The sequence below is a fragment of the Plecotus auritus genome, assembly GCF_963455305.1.
Source record: "Plecotus auritus genome assembly, chromosome: 5".
Lineage (NCBI taxonomy): Eukaryota > Metazoa > Chordata > Mammalia > Chiroptera > Vespertilionidae > Plecotus > Plecotus auritus.
In genome coordinates this window covers 50871518-50890585 of record NC_137776.1, presented here as the reverse complement: position 1 = coordinate 50890585, position 19068 = coordinate 50871518, and the positions used below count along the sequence as shown (strand labels likewise).

The 19068-nt window shown below is 38.5% G+C and overlaps 1 protein-coding gene across 2 annotated transcripts in view; it reads right to left on the bottom strand.

Moving 5' to 3' along the window:
- ABCB11 (ATP binding cassette subfamily B member 11) overlaps positions 1-19068 on the bottom strand; it is a 101633-nt gene that overhangs the window by 56793 nt on the left and 25772 nt on the right. For both annotated transcript variants that reach the window (XM_080671399.1, XM_080671398.1), the window contains 6 exons: positions 14757-14844; positions 13057-13190; positions 10485-10656; positions 6378-6502; positions 4895-5069; positions 273-386 (listed from right to left, as the gene is read on the bottom strand). In XM_080671399.1, the coding sequence (XP_080527525.1) occupies positions 273-386; positions 4895-5069; positions 6378-6502; positions 10485-10656; positions 13057-13190; positions 14757-14844 (808 nt within the window). The remainder of the gene's footprint in view (positions 1-272; positions 387-4894; positions 5070-6377; positions 6503-10484; positions 10657-13056; positions 13191-14756; positions 14845-19068) is intronic.

Sequence of the window (19068 nt, the reverse complement as noted above, 5' to 3'; positions counted from 1 at the left end):
TGAGCTATGCCAGCCCGATAAATGTGCTTACTTTTTTATTGCCTGTTTCCCAGTCATAATATGAAAGCAGGTGCCTTATTGGTTCTGTTTCACTCTTGCACTCCCAATTCAGAACAGGGTCAGGCTCATGACAGCACTTATTGAATATTGCTGAATTAAGGGCATTCTGGTAGTTCCTGATAGTTTTTAACACTGAGGGTAAATTCCTTAGGCGTTCACTCCTCTTCCCACCCCCAACCTATGAATAGCCTGTACCTTTGGCCTTTACATACCTGGTCTATTGTCTCAAAAATGCTGGTGGCTGCTGCACGTCCAGTTGCAAAGGCTTCCAAACAAGAAGATGCATTGCCAAGATTTAAAGCTCCCACTATGACACTGAGGAAAATCTGAAGTGAGAAGAGATAAACAATGTGTTCCTGTGTTTTTGGGCTACCCATGTGAATTCAGAGATTTCAATCAACACAAAGTGGGTTAGAATAGTGATATGATAATTTGATTCATTATATAAATAGCCTTATTATGGTTTTCCTCGTTAAAGTGTCCCTGAAATAATAAAGACAATATGATTAGCTTGATTGTCCAAGAACTTGGTATACACAATATAGATCTGCTACTACTATTACTGCTACATTACTCCTACTAGTACACTAGCTATTAGAATAACTACTACTACTACTGGTACTATACTACAACTAGCAATAGTAATAATAATAATAATAATAATAATAATAATAATAATAATGTTATGTTTCTATGTGCTTTATCCTGTGTTACTTCATTAAATCCTTAACAGAGGTGTGTGGAGGTTACCTAACTTCACATATGTCACAATATATATTAAATGGTAGAGCAGTATCTAACCCCATTCATGACTGACATTCTGTCTACCTCCCAGGTTCATCTGCTGCAGGTGGAGTGGTCAGGCTCTTGTGCAGAGCTGGGGAAGCTGTCATTGATTCACCAACTCAACCATCTCATTAGGTTAGGTCTGTGGTTGGCAAACTGCGGCTTGCAAGCCACATGCGGCTCTTTGGCCCCTTGAGTGTGGCTCTTCCACAAAATACCACGGCCTGGGTGAGTCTATTTTAAAGAAGTGGTGTTAGAAGAAGTTTAAGTTTAAAAAATTTGGCTCTCAAAAGAAATTTCAATCGTTGTACTGTTGATATTTGGCTCTGTTGACTAATGAGTTTGCCAACCACTGGGTTAGGTAAAGGCGACCTGATCATGACCCAATAGCACTCTGTTTTTATCAATTTATAAAGGAAGAGAAAATTCCTCACACTGGCCTCCAGGAGGAGTACAAGACTCCTTCTCTCCACCCTTCCAACCAACGATTGATTGCCTGTCACTTAACTCAAATGGAGAATATCTCAATGGTCGCCATCTATAAGGGACTACAGTTATTTGTGAGCTAAATATTGACTTTTGCATGAATGTAGTCTTTTTCAGGTAATCATTTTCAGATGACCCTGGTCTGTGGTGATTTCCATGAGCTGGATTCTGCCCAGAGTCCCTTTCTATTCTCTTCCTTATGGCTGGACCACGGGGCTTCTCAAAGGCTCCCAGCCATCTCCCTCCCTCTTCAGTCACCTCTTCATTCCACACATCAGGATTATATGGGCCAGCCCCCTCTTGACTTCTCCTTGAATTCCCCACTCTATGTAGGGGGCAAACATTATCTCTTCATCTGTCCTTCTTGTTCCTTTTCCTTAATTATGGCAGGTAAGTCCTCCCATGGGCAGATTACTTAATCTTTCAAGCCTCAATTTTTTTTTTATCTATAGCACAGATATAATGAGAGTATGTACCTCACGCAATTGTTATGAGCATTAAATGAGATAATGCACATAAAGGTGATTAATCCAGTTCAGCCATATAAATAATAGTAATGATGATGAAGAAAGAAGCATGAGCCCTAACTGGTTTGGCTCAGTGGATAGAGCGTTGGCCTGGGGACTCAAGGGTCCCAGGTTCGATTCTGGTCAAGGGCATGTACCTTGGTTGTGGGCACATACCCAGTAGGGTGTGTGCAGGAGGCAACTGATGGATGTTTCTCTCTCATCGATGTTTCTAACTCTCTATCCCTCTCTGTTTCTCTCTGTAAAATATTAATAAAATATATCTTTAAAAGAAAAAAGAAGAAGCATGATTTCTTAGTTAGGAAGTGATAAGATGAACAAACAGAACAGTAATTGTGGTGTAGTTTGGGTTAAGACCACCATATTCCAAAGTCTTCCTATCTGAGCCAAGGAACCCATCCATGTGTATTAGCTCAGGGGTCAATAAACATTGTCTCCAAACAGCCAGATGGTAATAGTTTAGGCATTTCAGGCCACATGGGTTCAGCAATTACTCAACTCTGCTATCTAGTACAAAAACAGCCATAGACAATATTAAGCAAATGGCTGTGGCTGTGTTCCAATAGAACTTCATTTACAAAAACAGGCAGCAGGCTGGTGTTAGCTTGCAGGCCATAGTTTGCTAACCCCTGGTCTAGATTCTAGACTGACTCACTAGGGTACTAAACTGAGGTTTGTGCTTAAATCCTCACTCAGCTAGGCTTTGCAAGCATTACCTCAAATAAAGGTCTCTCTCAGGGTTCTTAGGAGAGCAGTGAGTGAGATAGGACATGGACATGCAACTAATACCTCACAAAGCTGACACACATCCGAAAAGACCCTCATTGCTCACTCCAAATATTACTCTTTAGCCCTATGGACTAGTGTGGGGAAAGGGAGGGCTGGAAGGACCACTGGGAAACAATCTACCTGTGGGTGTGCTGTGCTGGAGAAAAGGGGATCTGTGACTACTTGGAAGACAGATCCAGAGTCAGGAACACAGTGGTTAATGGTTCAGGCCCCTAACACTTGAGTTCAAATCCGACTTTATACCACTGGGCACATATTTCTCAACCTCGTGGCTCTATTTCATTTTTAAGTGGTAGTATAATAACATCAATTACAGAATAAAATTATATTACCTATAATAATTCTATTAAATACCTCACTAAGTACTTCACACCATGTATATAATTAATAATGGTATTTTCTATTACTGCTATTATTTTTTATTGAAACTTAAGAGGGGCATGAAAGAGCAGCCTTCTTCACCATTCAGTTCCCTTACATTTTTTTCCCTCATAGATCACAGAGTATGATTTTTGTCTGGGTACAAGTGATACTAATTACAATCATTTATGTGAACTCCTTACCATTTATGCCCAATTACTATGCAGCCAATAATGATTTTGTGCATCACAAAATGCATTAGATTAACCTAATTGTTAATTAGTTTAGTGGATTAAAAAACTCAACTCATACATACTCAGTCTTCATAGTTTGCTGCTCAAGCATGAGTGAAAGAGAAGAGGGGGTGGAGAGAGAAGAGGCGTGGGAGAAGAAAGAGAGAGAGAGAAAACAATCAATGCTTATTCTGTTAAAGGATGTCTCCCACTTTCCCCAAGAAAAATTTCTTAAGGTGTAAGAGGAGGCTTGCAGGAAGAGGTTAGAAGTAAAAGGCAGATTTATAATTGATGACTAATATAGGGAATATAGTCAATAATATTTTCATGAATATGTATGGTACCAGGTGGGCAATGGAAATATGGGGGGAGTACTTTGTAAAGTTTATGACTGTTTGATCATTATGCTGTACACTTGAAACTAATACAAAATAATAATGAATGTATATTATAATTTAAAAATAAAATTGTTTAAAAACTTTACAAAATAAAAAAGTATTGATGACTAAAATGTTTAGAGAGATGTAGTATGCATGTCTGCATATAGTAGGTACTCAAGAAATATTAATTGGGAGAATGAATTATCTACAGAAGGTAAGAGTAGTCCACAATCAAACTGGAAACTCAAAGGTGAGAACTGTTAAATTAATTAAACAAGGAGGTCATTAGACTGAAGTGGTTTTATGTCTTAGTAGCTTACATAAGCAAACCAAAACCTAAGCCTGAAATTGCCTCAAGGTTAAGAAATCAAAACCTATGAGCAACCAATCACAAAGAGCCAATTAGGTTTTTTCAAATAAGACAACTGCTTAAGCTATAACCAATCAAATAATGTCTTTGCGTTGCTTCCACCTCTTCTCTATAAAAGTCTTTGCCCTCGCTTCTATCAGTGAAGCCCTTCTAACAACTTCTATTTTGGCACCACTTAATTAGTATTATTTTTGCTCAAATAAACTCCTAAAAGTTTTAATATGCCTCAGTTTTTCTTTTAACAGAACCATAAAATTGGATTCTTGTAAAGAGAGCTCCAAGGGTTTTTTTAAACTCACTCTTTCCAATTGGAATCATATATTATTTAATTTTCAGTTTACCAATTTATTTTTTTTCTGTCCTCTCCTTGCAGGCATAGAATGAAAGGAAAGATGTCTTTTCTCAATGCTTGTACTTCTGCAGATGAGCAGATAATAAGCAGGTGACCAATAAAATACGTTTGCATTACCTGTTCAGCTGAGGATTTTATTGGCTTGGCATTTTAGTAACTCATTATGTTTTCACAAATATGTTCATTAGCACATATATTGTGCTACTATTAAGCTCAGTTATATGAGCTGTTAATTTTTAGCTGAGAAATCACTGACATTCAAGTTTCATACCATATTATCTTTTGGACTCAGTCAGAAAAATGGTTGTTTTGCAGCTATAAAATCTTTATTTAATTGAAAATCATTAAATTGGTGGTCTCATCAATTCAAATGCTCAGCATCCCTTTACTATAAAATGCATTCGTGTTGCTCGTTTCTGCAGATGGACTCCACCAAATCACTGACACTGTCCTCCCTCAGACAGTAAAGGAATAAACAAAATGTCTTAACGGTGGGCTTTTCTGAGATGCCAACAGGAAATGTTACATGTGGGTCATCAAGAACCAGGTACCTGGACAAGGGCTCCTGCTGTATATTCTCCATCATCCAGGACGAGTTTGGAGCCGTACCAGAAGGCCAGTGCATAACACAGGAAGATGAGACACCACATGAATCCAGTAAAAAATCCCATCACTATCCCTTTTCTAATCCCCCAACGCTGGGCAAACACAAGGTTTTTCTCATACCTGTGAAGAGAAAACATTTGGGTCTATTTCATCAGCAGCAGTAGCAGCTCAAGTTGAAATATTTAATTGAGGAAAGCCAATGATGATAAAGGCATCTAAACACAGAACAGCTGAGAAAGAAAACAGTAACTTCTGTGTAGTTATTTAATGTTTGTCTCAACCTAGCAATGAAATGAGTTGAAAGGATGATGCCTAACAAAAAAAAAATCTCATAGTTGATTACTTCAGGGATGAGTACAGTGGGGTAAACTCTGCCCCCAAGAGAAAATAATTGTTCAGCACACATGTCTAAACATGATGGATCCAGTACTGTTTGTGCTTATATTGTTTCATTAAGTCATGTGACATGCTTTCTATAAGTTTTCTTCCAGGTTTGAAACTAGTGTTCGCACCAACTCATCTGCATGTACTCACTCACCTATCTGCCCTGTGACCAAGAATGCTATGTTGTAACATGACGGGTCAGATTCACAGCCATGGTACATGGATAACTATGTGGAAATTCAGTCCAAACACTAAGCTTCAGTATTTCTATCATTTAGCCATTAATAATGGGCATTGTCTTAAAGCATAGTCATTCTGTAACTGCCTTCCTACATCTCAAAAAGTAAATTTGTGGAGAATTTTAACATTTCATAGGACAAAACTGAAGGCCTCTAGCCTATGCTTGTTAATTTTTAAAACATTCACACTGCTTGTTTTATTAACAATAGAAGAAGATACCTTTCATAGTGAAGGAAATATGCTACTGAAATTTTTTAATGAGAAATAAGAAAACTTCATTCCACAAACCGAAAGAAGTAAATGAAAAATAAAAGAGGAAAAGAGATAATTAGAGACTGTAAATCCTATTCTCTTTTTTATTTGGTGAATTTGCTAGCAATTGAGAATGTGTAGTTGAGTAGCTGAATAAAACACATTGAATAAAAAAGTGTTCAATAAAAATGTGTGAAATTGCACTTTAGATCATGTAGGCCTTCCCTTGATGGCATAAGCTGTTACAGCTGGGTATGCAGTACAGTGTGTGTGCATACACCCCACCAGAGTTAGAAATAAGTATCTAACCCAAGATAGCTTTTTAAAAATTACCAGCTCCAACACCTTCCAAAACACATAGCTAAGGGCTTGGGAGTCCTTGTAGTGCTCTGATAGCTCTCATTACTCTGCCAAGCTACCTCTGAACAAAAGCTCCTTCTGGGTATCATAGACCAAGGTGAATATGCTGCTTTACACACAAAAATGGGGAAGTTTCAGGGTAGTATGGATCAAGGAAATTCTGGAAAGTGGCAGACATTTCAATTAACCAACCTTTCAACCTCTTTTTTCTCACCACCAAAAGCAGCCACTGTTCGAATGGATGAAATGACTTCATCAGCCACTGACCCTGCTTTCGCATAGGCCTTCAATTCACGGTCAGTAAACGTGGACACACTCTAAAATCCAAAAGAAGAAAATAATATCTGAAGACCAGGTAATTAAGTAGGTCAGTCTGTCACTCAGTGATTCATTTAGGTGAGTAAACAGGTGTCATGGTTTAACACAAGACTACATTCTCGCCAAGGAAGGATTTGGTCTAAATCTGATGCATGCTAAGCCTCGTGCACCAGTGTTTGGTTGTTGACATATCAGAATGACTGCATTAAAAGTCAGCCTCGAAACCATCAACAAAACAACAAGAAAGCCCACTGCATGGGAGAGTATATTTGCCAATGCTATTTCAGATAAGGGTTTAATCTCCAAAATTTACCGAGAACTCATACAACTTAACAAAAGGAAGATAAACAATCCAATCAAAAAATGGTCAAAGGACCCAAATAAAAACTTTTCAAAAGAGGACATACAGAAGGCTAAGAAACATATGAAAACATGCTCAAAGTCACTAATCATCTGAGAGATGCAAATCAAAACAACAATGAGGTACCATCTCACACCTGTCAGAATGGCTATCATCAACAAACAAGTGCTGGCGAGGATGTGGAGAAAAAGGAACCCTCGTGCACTGCTGGTGGGAATGCAGACTGGTGCAGCCACTGTGGAAAACAGTATGGAGTTTCCTCAAAAAACTAAAAATGGAACTCCCATTTGACCCAGTAATCCCACTTCTAGGACTATATCCCAAGAAACCAGAAACACCAATCAGAAAGGATATATGCACCCCTATGTTCATAGCAGCACAATTCACCATAGCTAAGATTTGGGAACAGCCTAAGTGCCCATCAGCAGATGAATGGATAAAAAAATTATGGTACATCTACACAATGGAATACTATGCTGCTGTAAAAAAGAAGGAACTTTTACCATTTGAAACAGCATGGATGGAACTGGAGAGCATTATGCTAAGTGAAATAAGCCAGTCGGAGAAAGATAAATATCACATGATCTCACTCATATGTGGGATATAATGATCAGCATAAACTGATGAACAAAAATAGATCCAGAGACAAGGGGCAGGGGAGGGGGCGTTAGAGATCAACCAAAGGACTTGTATGCATGCATATTAGCATAACCAATGGACACAGACACTGAGGCAGTGAGGGCTTGCCCTCAGGGTTGGGAGTGTCTGGGGGGGGGGTCAATCGGGGAAAAAAGAGACATATGTAATACTTTAAATAATAAAAAATAATAAATAATAACAAAATAAATAAATGATACTGCTTAAACTAAAAAAGTTAGCCTCAAAACCCCTCACACAGAGTAAGTCCCAAATAGGGCATTCTGTGAGACCACAGTGCTTCATCATTCCAGTAAAGAAGTTTTCAAGTCAAAACACAGCGGGGGTGGATGGGTAGGCGGCTGTGTTGGTGGATGGGTGGGTGGGATGATACCAACCAAAGAACTTGTATGCACATATGCATAACCCATGCACACAGACAATAGGGTGGTGAAGGGGTGGGGTGGGCTAGAAGTGGTCAATGGGGGAAGAAGAGGGACATATGTAATAATTTCAACAATAAAGTTTTTAAAATAAAATACAGCCATTATTAATTATTTTTAAAAAGTCACATTTCATTGCTACTGGCCAAAGACCATTGCACAATTCACAGACAAACATCAGAGGCAAAGGCCAGAGGTTAGTGCAGGCATCATGTTGTTAGAATATAGAATGACAAGAGAGGTACCGAGCCTGCAAAGGCATAATGAGGCAGAGGTAATTCCACGGGAGAAAGCTTCAGATAAATACTACACTATTTATCTACCAACTACCTTTGCTTTTCACAAAAAGAAATAAAAAGACATTGTACTTAATATTAAACAAGTTACTTTTTCTAAAATTGGACTTAGATCGAATCCTAGTTAGAATTAACTACCAACAAAATTCCTGGCACAGATGAAGAAACAAGGAGGGGAAAAAGCAAATATTGTGGAAAATTATCTCATTCAGCAAACCTAAAAAACATATGGTACCCACACTAAGGATTTCTCTTCCAAGTTTTTCTAAACTTTTAGCAGCAAAACTCTTATCAAACAAACTTGTAAGCACAATTCTCGGATATAAAATAAGTAAAAGTAGTATATTATTGCAATATATTTATCTCACAAGTCCACATTTTATAAAACTTTTGTGAATTGAAAAGGCAACAATAAGAAAAGTGAGGCTACTTTCATCAACATTTAAATTTGGGTGTTATGGATAACTAGTTTTACCACAATCTGTTTCTAATTTATTTCACAAATATGTACTGGCAGCATGGTAATGAGATAATTAAGTAGTTACAAATGTTATCAATTTTTGTTGTAATGACACATTAATAATCTCACTGAAACTGATATGGGAGCTTTAAAAAATGTAGATTGGGGAATATCTAACAATTGCTCATGTTTCTCATAAGTATAAAAGTCAAAGGCAAACAAAACCCATAATATCTTCCACCATGTCATATATTGCCCCTCCACCTTTTCTTGCCTTGTTTTGAATTGAGCCCAGGGAAGATGCCTGTATCATTTTCCACAAACAGGCACAGACTTGAAGTCAAGAAGAAACCAGCGCAGAGCCATCACGTTGCAAATCACTTGAAGTTGAAATGTGGGCACTGAGACAAGGGAAGTAGTGCTCTCAGCCTGTATAAAGCCAAGGAAACCAGGCCACATTGTTGGTCTCTTAAAATGTGTCATGTGATCTGATAGAGTGTGAATATTAATTTATCATGGGTTTAAAGAAAGAGATTACATGTATTTGGCAGGAAAAAATTTTAATCAAATGTTTGCAGAATCTCCACAGACCCTCCACAGAAACTGAAGCGCCTCTGGAGTGCAGCTGGAGAGCATTTGGTAGAAAAGACTTATGCAAAGCTTGCATGATATGGTGGATTGGGAACAAATAAAAACTAATATCTCTTTAGTAATTAATTCTGTGTCAGGTGCTGTGCTAAGTGCATAACATGGATTATGTCTTGAGTCATCATGATGACTTTGGGAGGTATTATCCTTGTTTTTAAGATGAGAAGACTGAAGTTTTGATGAGTTAAACATACCTTTGTTAAGCCAGGTTGGGAACTAGTTAAGCGCAGTGAGGTCTTTTCTATTGTCCCTCTGTATTACCTGGCTTTATTGAATAATAGAGCAAATGGACTGTAGAGAATATTTTTCTAGAAAAATATCATCTGGAGATTGGTACGTGTTGCTCAATAATGTCAACTTTTCACTTGAATTCTACTCTCATTTATAGCAAATTTTAGTGTTGCCTGGTCCCAGGACCTGCTATCTAATGTGGTTGCTCTAATAGTAAGCTATAATAATTTCTCGATCCTTGGGAGTGTGTTTTAACTGGGATGACCCGAAATTCCTACTCCTACACTTTTTCTTGGCCTATGCACCTGGGCAATGGAGACTGCTCTTGGGAAACTGCTTGGAATGGACCAAGTAATCTCTCTCTGAAACTGACCAGATGGAATGGAGAGAGAACACAGTTGTGATTGCAGAAATTTCTTTTAGGTGTTTGTTACTAATATTTGTTGGGCCTTTTTGAGGGAGCATCTGAGGTTGGGAGAGCAGGGAAGCAACAGGCATTAGAGAGTGTGTGGAACTTTAGAGTTTGAATTCTATCCTGTCACTCACTTTCTGTGTAGTCCCTTTACCCCTCTGAGTCTCCATTTCTTACATGTAAAATGGCATCAATACGTCATAAGATTGTCGTAAAGATTAGAGATCATGTATATAAAGCTCCTCATAGTGCCTAGCACAATAGTAAATGCTCAGTAAGTATAGTTGTTATTATTAATACAGTAATATTCATGTTATTAAAACATCATTAATCCCTAATCTATGGAATGTTATTTGATACTGAGGAATAACCAGTCAAAATAGTGATAAAGATGTTGACTAGCCATACTCATGAGAAGGGACTCGAACTTATATTTTCGGCTGTTCCTCTGAGCCAATATCTCCCCATGGAAAGCAATGAGAAGACACCCTTACCAGACCAATGACGGCTGCTCCCACTCCAATAAGAGGGCTGACGGAAATGATGACCAAGGTCAGTTTCCAACCCTGGTAAAATCCCAACAGGAACCCACAGATGCTTGTGGTCATGCGCTGAATGAAAATGGCCATTTGGTCAGCAATGGCATCATTGATTTTATTAATATCACTAGAAATAAGAGAGGCTTTGATCACTACAATGGAATTGGTCAATTCAAATGTCTTACTGAGAAATCTCAGTCTTTTTCTTCTAAACACTCCTCTGCACCCCATGCCCTTGGGAAACATAACTGACTCTCACATCTGGAAAACTTGCTGTAGCTTGGGAGGTCATAAAGCTCTCCTCTCACAGCCAAGAAAGTTTGTCCTTAACCCAGTTTTCCCAACTGGTGTCCATTAAACATTGGCAAAGGCTTTTGGAAACCATCTTATTAGTCTCTCTTTTATAATTAGTACTAGAGGCCCAGTTCATGAAATTCATGCATGAGTGGGGGGGGGGGTCCCCTCAGCCTGGCCTGCACCCTCTCACAATCCGGGACCCCTCGGGGGATGTCCTACTGCCAGTTTAGGCCTGCAGGATCGGGCCTAAACTGGCAGTCAGACATCCCTCTCACAATCTGGGACCGCTGGCTCCTAACCACTCGAATGCCTGATGGCCCTTAACTGCTCGCCTGCCTGCCTCATTGTCACTAACCACCTCTGCCTGCCTGCCTGATCTCCCCTAACCGCCTCTGCCTTGGCCCCTGCCGCCACGGCTTTGTCCAGAAGAACATCTGGAATGACGTCTGGAAGGTCGTTCAGCTGTCTGGTCTAATTAGCATATTACACTTTTATTATTATAGATATCCTTGATCTGTCCTGAAGAGCTATTCTTCCCTTTTTTATTTCTGCTAAGTCCTTTTAGGTTCTGCTCACATACCAACTAATTCATAAAAAGTTATGTAATTCCCAGAAAGAAGTAATATTTTCTTCCCTATATTTCCTTAGCAATGTAACTAATCTGTATACATGTATGTGTGTGTGTATGTAATTATTGCATTCTGCTTATAGGCAGTACAGAATCGTGGTTAAGAGGTCAGACTCTAGAGCCAGACCCTGAATTTAAACACAAGCTGTTCTTGAGCAAGTTACTTAACCTTTCTGTGCCTCAGTTTCCTCATCTGTAAAATGGAGAGAATGACAGATCCTACCTCAAAGGGTAGTAATGAGGATTAGCTAATATATGTAAAGCATGTAAAACAGTACCTAGGATATAGTAAGCAGTCAATATGTGTATGTTCTGATTATTTATGTGCTTGTACCTTTTATCATCCTACTAGGCTGCAAGTTCCTTGAGATGAGGAGTTCTGTGGTTTATCTTTATGCTTTGCATAGAGTAAATGTTCCAGAATATTGGTTGAATATAGTTACATTAAATTAACATTCCCATAATCTTTTATCCAGATGGAGCAAATAAGCGTTTAGGACTTGATAGCAAAAAAATGACCTGAGACATTATGCAGAGATCAGACAATTGTATTCTAACAAGGCTATGTATCTGTCCAAGGTCTCAGTAAGAGGCAGAATGAGTGCTGGAATCTAAGGGTCCCAAGATTTAGTCTACTTTATTTTCACTACACTGTACACTATTTTTAATGGGACTTCAAAGTTTCATTCCATTGAACTGGTTCTAATTCCTCAGGGTTCAACTGGTTCTAATTACTCAGGGCTCATTCAGAATCACTGAGGGGGCTATTAATGACCCAAACTAGTACTCAGGTGTAAACTGGATTTACAGACAGTTTTTTAGCTTGACTCTTTCTCATACTATTATGGATTTTTTATTTTTGTTTTTATGTGCATAAAAATTACATCAATAGTCAAAGCAAGGGAATTTGTCCTAGTTATATTGTTAGATACTTTATAGATACCTAGATTGTGACATCCCTCAATTTCTCCTTTTGAGGTCAAATAACCTACCTCTTCTAACTCTCTTCTGTAATGTCATTTCTAGTAGTTTAATCAAAGGCCTACAAACCAAATTATAGTATCCTGGCTTTCAATTTATAATGACCATATTTGATAAAACATTACCCATGAAAAAGCCATACCTATAAAAGCCCAACTTAAGAGACAAAACATATAAAAATAACTGAGAATGATAAAATAAACTAACAAAGTGGAGACAGACTCATAGATACAGAGAACAGACTGACAGCTGTCAGCGGGTGGGGACTGGGTAAGATGGGGGAAAGGATTAAGCAAAGCGAAAAAAAGAAAGATTCATGGACACAGACAACAGTATAGCAATTGCCAGAGGGAAGGAGGGTGCTGGGGGGAAGTAGAAAAGGGTAAAGCGGGGATAAATGGTAATGGAAGGATACTCATCTTGGGGTGGTAAACACACAATAAAATATAAAGATGATATATTGTAGAATTGTATACCTGAAACCTATATAATTTTATTATCCAATGCCACCCCAATTAAAAAATAACTGAGAATGTTTCCAATTGTTATTTAATTTAGAAATAAGAGTTTATTATAAAAAAATCATACGTGCATACATAAAATGTCCTACCAGCCACTTACTCAGAAAATCTTGTATTCAGCTCTCCCACTGAATTGCAGTCGAACCATCCTATTTCCATTCTCATTATTTTTCTAAAGTAAAGTTTTCTCATTTTCTGTATTTGACGTGCTGAGGCAATTACCCAAGAGCATATCTGGAAATGGAGCAAGGCAAGTTTAACATTGCAATTAACATTATTAATTCCTTCTCTTTTCAGAAGAAAATACTTCCAATGTAACAGTTGAGAAAAGGAGGGAAGTAATTCACAAAATGCCTCTTTTGGGGATCTGAGGTGTAAGTGCTGGCATCTGCTCCTGTTGCAGGGAAGCCAGAAGTCCTGGGTTTGAATCCAGCTCTGCCACTTTTAGACTTAACCTTACTGAGCTTCACTTTCCTCGTATGTAACATAAGGCTCAAAGCACCAAAAATAATGATTGCTTTTAACTCACTAGTCTTGCATGCCACTTCTGAGTGAATTTTTCCCTTGAGAGGCCTGCCAACAAGCATTTATGCATAATTTTCAAGCTTTTAGACAACAATTTTCAGAGAAAGCAAGACAACAATTATGACATAAGCTAATTGTTTCCCCCAACCAAGCAAAGTAAGCCTATTATTAAAACTCCCAGTGCCAAATAGGAAAAACTGATGCATTTCTCTCTTCAACTAGCACTAACTTCCTATAATTATTGATTGAATGGTGGGGGAGGTTTATTATTTTTTTCTACAGGAGGTGGCAAAAGATGAAATACTTTTTTCCTTAATAAGGGTGAAGTGACTCTAGGTCTTTCCATAGCTTAAATCTAGAATGTGCTCTACATTTAGTTTACTGAATTTGGGTGGAAATGCAGTTGGGTGAGACTTTAGCATGAAAGAGAAACAGAGAGTAAAGTTTGCTTTCCTCCAACTGCCCATGTCTGGCTTTCTCCAGCCACTCACTCGCCCTCTACAAACTCACCTGCAGGGTTTATTTCTGAGTTTAGAAGAGAGTGCGAAGTAGGGAGGGCAGGGAAGGACAGGACATTGAAATTAAAGGTCTACCTCTGTCTCTCTAGACAACAGCTTGTATCCTCTCCAACTGAGGAAGAAACTTTCTCATTCTCTCACGGCTCCTCCCGCCCCGGAAAAACAAACACACCACTGGAGTCCTTGGGGTTTCCGAGTAACTTAAAAGTTAAAGAGTACACTTTGCATTTCATTGTAATGCCTTTGAACCCAGATGTTTTTTTTTTTTTAAATATATATTTTATTGATTTTTTACAGAGAGGAAGGGAGAGGGATAGAGAGTTAGAAACATCGATGAGAGAGAAACATCGATCAGCTGCCTTCTGCACACCCCCTACTGGGGATGTGTCCGCAACCAAGGTACATGCCCTTGACCGGAATCGAACCTGGGACCTTTCAGTCCGCAGGCCGATGCTCTACCACTGAGCCAAACCGGTTAGGGCTGAACCCAGATGTTGATCAAGAAGTAAAATGGCTAAAGTGGCTCAGTGGTTGAGCATTGACCCAGGAACCAGAGGTCACTGGTTTGAGTCCCCTGTCAGGGCACATGCCTGGGTTGTGGACTCCCCAGTGGGGAGCGTGCAGGAGGTAACTAATCAATATTTCTTTCTCTCTCCCTCTCCCTTCCTCTCTCTCTAAAAAATAAATAAAAACATCTTTTTAAATGAGAAAAAGCCCATGATGGTTAAAAAAGAAGTAAAACACAGGCACTACTAACTTGAATATATCCTGTGATAAGAACTGCGACAGCGGTTCCAGCATAGTAACTGGCAAATTTGATCATTTCACTTTCAATGTCCATCAACCTTCAAAAGAGAGAGAAAATGTTAAGACTCTCAAGGAGGATCAAGCTACCAAAGATTACATTTGTGGGTACAGAGAAATTTAAAATACATGTATGATATGTTTCTATTAAATATGGATAAGGCTTTTTATCTATATAGAATTATGAACAATCCAAAAAAAATCCCTAAATAGATCTCAAGGTACCAATCACAGCCGAGTGCCTACCCCCTTCAATTTTGGAGGCCGAGATGCTAGGGTTGTTGGAAGCCCGGGGGCCCTCGATGGCAGCCCAGTGCTCTGTCCACTGAGGCCCCTTCACTTGGGCTCTATGTGCAGTGATAGAGCAATCACAGCTACAATCAGGAGGCTTACTATTCCTCCTTCAGGGATCCAAGCCACTTTGCAAGTCTTCCATCTCAGAGTGACACTGTGGGGAATGTCATCTTCCCACAGAGGCAGAAAAACGCTGTATTAGCAGAGCCTTTCTGCTGACTACAGCCCAGGAAGCTTCACTCTCCAGGGTACTTTCTAAGGTTGAAGCTAAAGAACTTATGGGGAACAGCAAGAAAGTTCCACAGCATTTCCCAGCACAGCTATCATGCTGCGGCATAGGGTTTGGAATTGGCAGGGGCAGGGAGGGGAGGAAATCGCTTTTAGGAAATAAGGAGCTTTATAATTAGAAAATTAACACGTTGGTTGATGACTGTCCTGATCCTCAGGGACAAGTTAAATGATATGGAGTCCATTTCTTTAGAAAATCAGAAAACAGCGTCTTCAGCATAGACTCTCACCCCACAAGCTTCCTGCTTTCTATCAGGACTTCCTTTTGTGACCAGGCTGGAAGTGTTCTCTCCTCTACTGACCTCAAAGCAAGTATCAAAGTACAATTCATTTAATTAAGAACAGACTGTTATCTGTGACAGATTTTATTGCCACCTTGCACTAATATTCAACACCTTTATTGAATACATTTACATCAACACTGAATACATTTACATAATATATATATATATATACAGAGATCAAATATACATATATATATGTATATTTGATCTCTGTATATATATATATTATATATATATGTATATATATATATGTATATATATATGTATATATATATGTATATATATATATATTATGATCTCTGAACACATAATAATCTGGCCACTCAGTGTATATCCTATATAATAAAAGGCTAATATTCAAATTGTCCCCTCGACCAGGAGTTAGACCAGCAGGCAGGCCGGCCCATGTCCCCTCCCCCTGGCCAGGCTGGCCGGACCCACACCCATGCACGAATTGATGCACACACACACACACACACACACACACACACACACACACACTGAGTGGCCAGATTATTATGCATTCAGAGATCATAATAATCTGGCCACTCAGTATATATATATATATATATATATATATATATATATTCGATGTAAATACACATATATTTATTTTCCATGCTAGTACATTGCAAGCTACTTGAGGCCAAGGACTGGGTTTAAGCTGCTTGCTCACACCACGTGAAGCCTGGTACAATATCTTCCACATAGTAGGAACTTAATAAATGTTTCTGGATTTTGCTTTGACTTTGAAAATACTAGTGAAAGGGAAATAACTGCCTTGGTCGACCCCTCTGACAATCTCTAAACCAGCTAATAAGTCTGTGTTCACCCCATTCCAAGGTTTTCATAATGATTTAAGGGAACCCTGAGAATAAACAAAACCTAGAATATCATAAATATATATATATATATCCACAGTCAGAGGCTTTTACAAATGCTAATGATAGAGTGTATAATGAGTAAAGCCTTCTAAAGTATAAATGAGTCCATACTCTGAGTTCTCTTTTTGTGAAATGAAATTTGGGTGTCCAAAACCAGAAACCTATGAGCATTTGTAAGAAAGTTTTACTTAGCCTTCTTGTGTTACATTCACTCTATGGACACTCTAAGCAGAAGTGATTTAGTGCCTGTCATGAAAAACGCAGCTGCCAGTTATAAACAAACCTACAGGGATTTAGAGAACTGAGCACCCAGCCAGCCCTGGGATTTACTGGAGCAGAAGGTCAGGAGAATTATGTCATCACTGAGTGGCATGGATAAGGGCCGGTGCAGTTTATGATTCTTTTCACTCCTGTTGCACCTCAGAGATAGATGATTAACTCGTTTCTGTTTTATTCTTGGGAAGAAAAAGTTATCAGTTTTAGAGACTACTTGAGAATATTTCTGGAACAACAAGACAAACCTCTCGGGAAAACTGACAGGAAGAAAAAGAGAGGCTGGCTTAGTCCCTTCGTCTGCACATCAAACTCTTCACCATGTGCCTGGTGGAAAGCTCTTTTGATTATAAAATCCTGGAAGGGATTCTATAAATTGTGCAGGTGATTCTGACCCCAGAATGGCACCTTTTTTAAAAAAGCAAAGTTAACTTACATCTACTTAAATAAATTAAGTTTCCCCTGACTCGTTCGTTGAAGAGAGGAGAGGCGAGTGAGGACAATTAGAGGGAAAGGAAAGAGATATTTTACAAATTGTTAATATATGAGGATTCTTACCTTGCTTTTTATAAAAACTAAATGCATCAGAAGATTGAATCACTCAATTTACACCTCACAGTTTCATACTTACTAGAGTCATATGTTTTTCACTTAAAATACCTAGGAGGTCATTATGACAAGGTGCATTGCTTAGCGAGGAATTTTTTTTTCAGTGGTTCTCATGCCCTGTAGACATAGGTGCACTGGCACAGTAGAGTGAACATCCATGTCAGCTCTAAACTGAGCATCACGATCCGGCAGAAATGTGTTCATGTCCTAGCTTCAAGGCGTTGGAGGCGCTTAACGCAAGGGATATGTTGCTAGAACACCCATACATGAGGGTAGCATACTGCCAAAAGAGCTAGGTCTTACTTCCAGAGAACCCACAACCATTTTTTTTTTCACCCAGGAATCTACTTTTTGTTTATTTTTAATCAAACTTTTTTATTTTGAGATAAGTATAGATTAGGATGCAATTGTGAGAAATATTACAGAGAGATTATGCATGCCCTTTTCCCAGTTTTCCCCCAGTGGTACATCTTGTGAAGCTATAGGATAGTATCACAATCAGGATGTTGAAATTGAGTAATTAAGATCAGGGCAGTCTCATTGCCACAAGGATTTAGCATGCTGCCCTTTTATATGCACCCATGCTTTTATGTGGCCACTTGTCCCTTAACCACTGGCTACCACTAATCTGTTCTCTGTTGTTATAGTTTCATCATTTGAAGAATGTTCAGTGGAATTACACAGAATGTAACCTTTTAGGATTGGGTTTTATTTCAATCAGCATAATTCTTTCAAGTTTCATAAACAGCCCATTCCTTTTTATTGTTAAGTAGTATTCCACAGTATAGATGAATCGCAGTTAGTTTAACCACTCACCTATTGAAGGATGTCTGGGTTGTTTCCACTTTTTGTCTATTTAGTAATGCTCTGTTTCTTACATTTAAGTTCATTTCTCTGGGACAAATCCCCAAGAGTAGAATTGCTGGGTCATATAATAGTTGCATGCCTAGCTTTTTAACAATTGCCAAACTGTTTTCTAGAGTGGCTGCCCCATTTTACATTCCCACCAAGGTATAAGTGATCCAGTTCCTCCACATCCTCACCAGCAGTTGGTGCTATCACTATTTTTTTATTTTAGTCATTCTGACAGATAAATACTGATCTCATTTTGATTTTAATTTGCATTCCCTAACCACTAATGTGAACATCTTTTCATGGGCTCATTTGAACATCTTTTATGGGCTCATTTGCCATCTTTATATCCTTAATGAAATGTCTGTTCATGTCTTTCCCCCATATTCTGAATTATTTTTAACTATTGAGTTTTGAGAGTTGTTTAGTTATTTTAGATCCTAGTCTTTTGTTAGATATATGATTTGTAAATATTTCTTTTGGTCTGTAGTTTGTCTTTTCATCCTCTTAACAAGGTCTTTGTAAAAAATTGTATTTATTAATTTTGAGAGAGACAGAGAAGCATCCATTTGTTGTTCTACCTTTGTTACACTCATTGGTTGATTTTCATATGTGCCCTGACCAGGGATTGAACCCAGAGCCTTGTCATACTGAACAGTGCTTTAACCAACTGAGCTACCTAGCCAGGGCAGTTAACATGGTCTTTTGCAGAGCAAAGTTTTTAATTTTGAGGAAGTACAATTTATCACATTTTCTCATTATGGATTATTTTTGGTGTCAA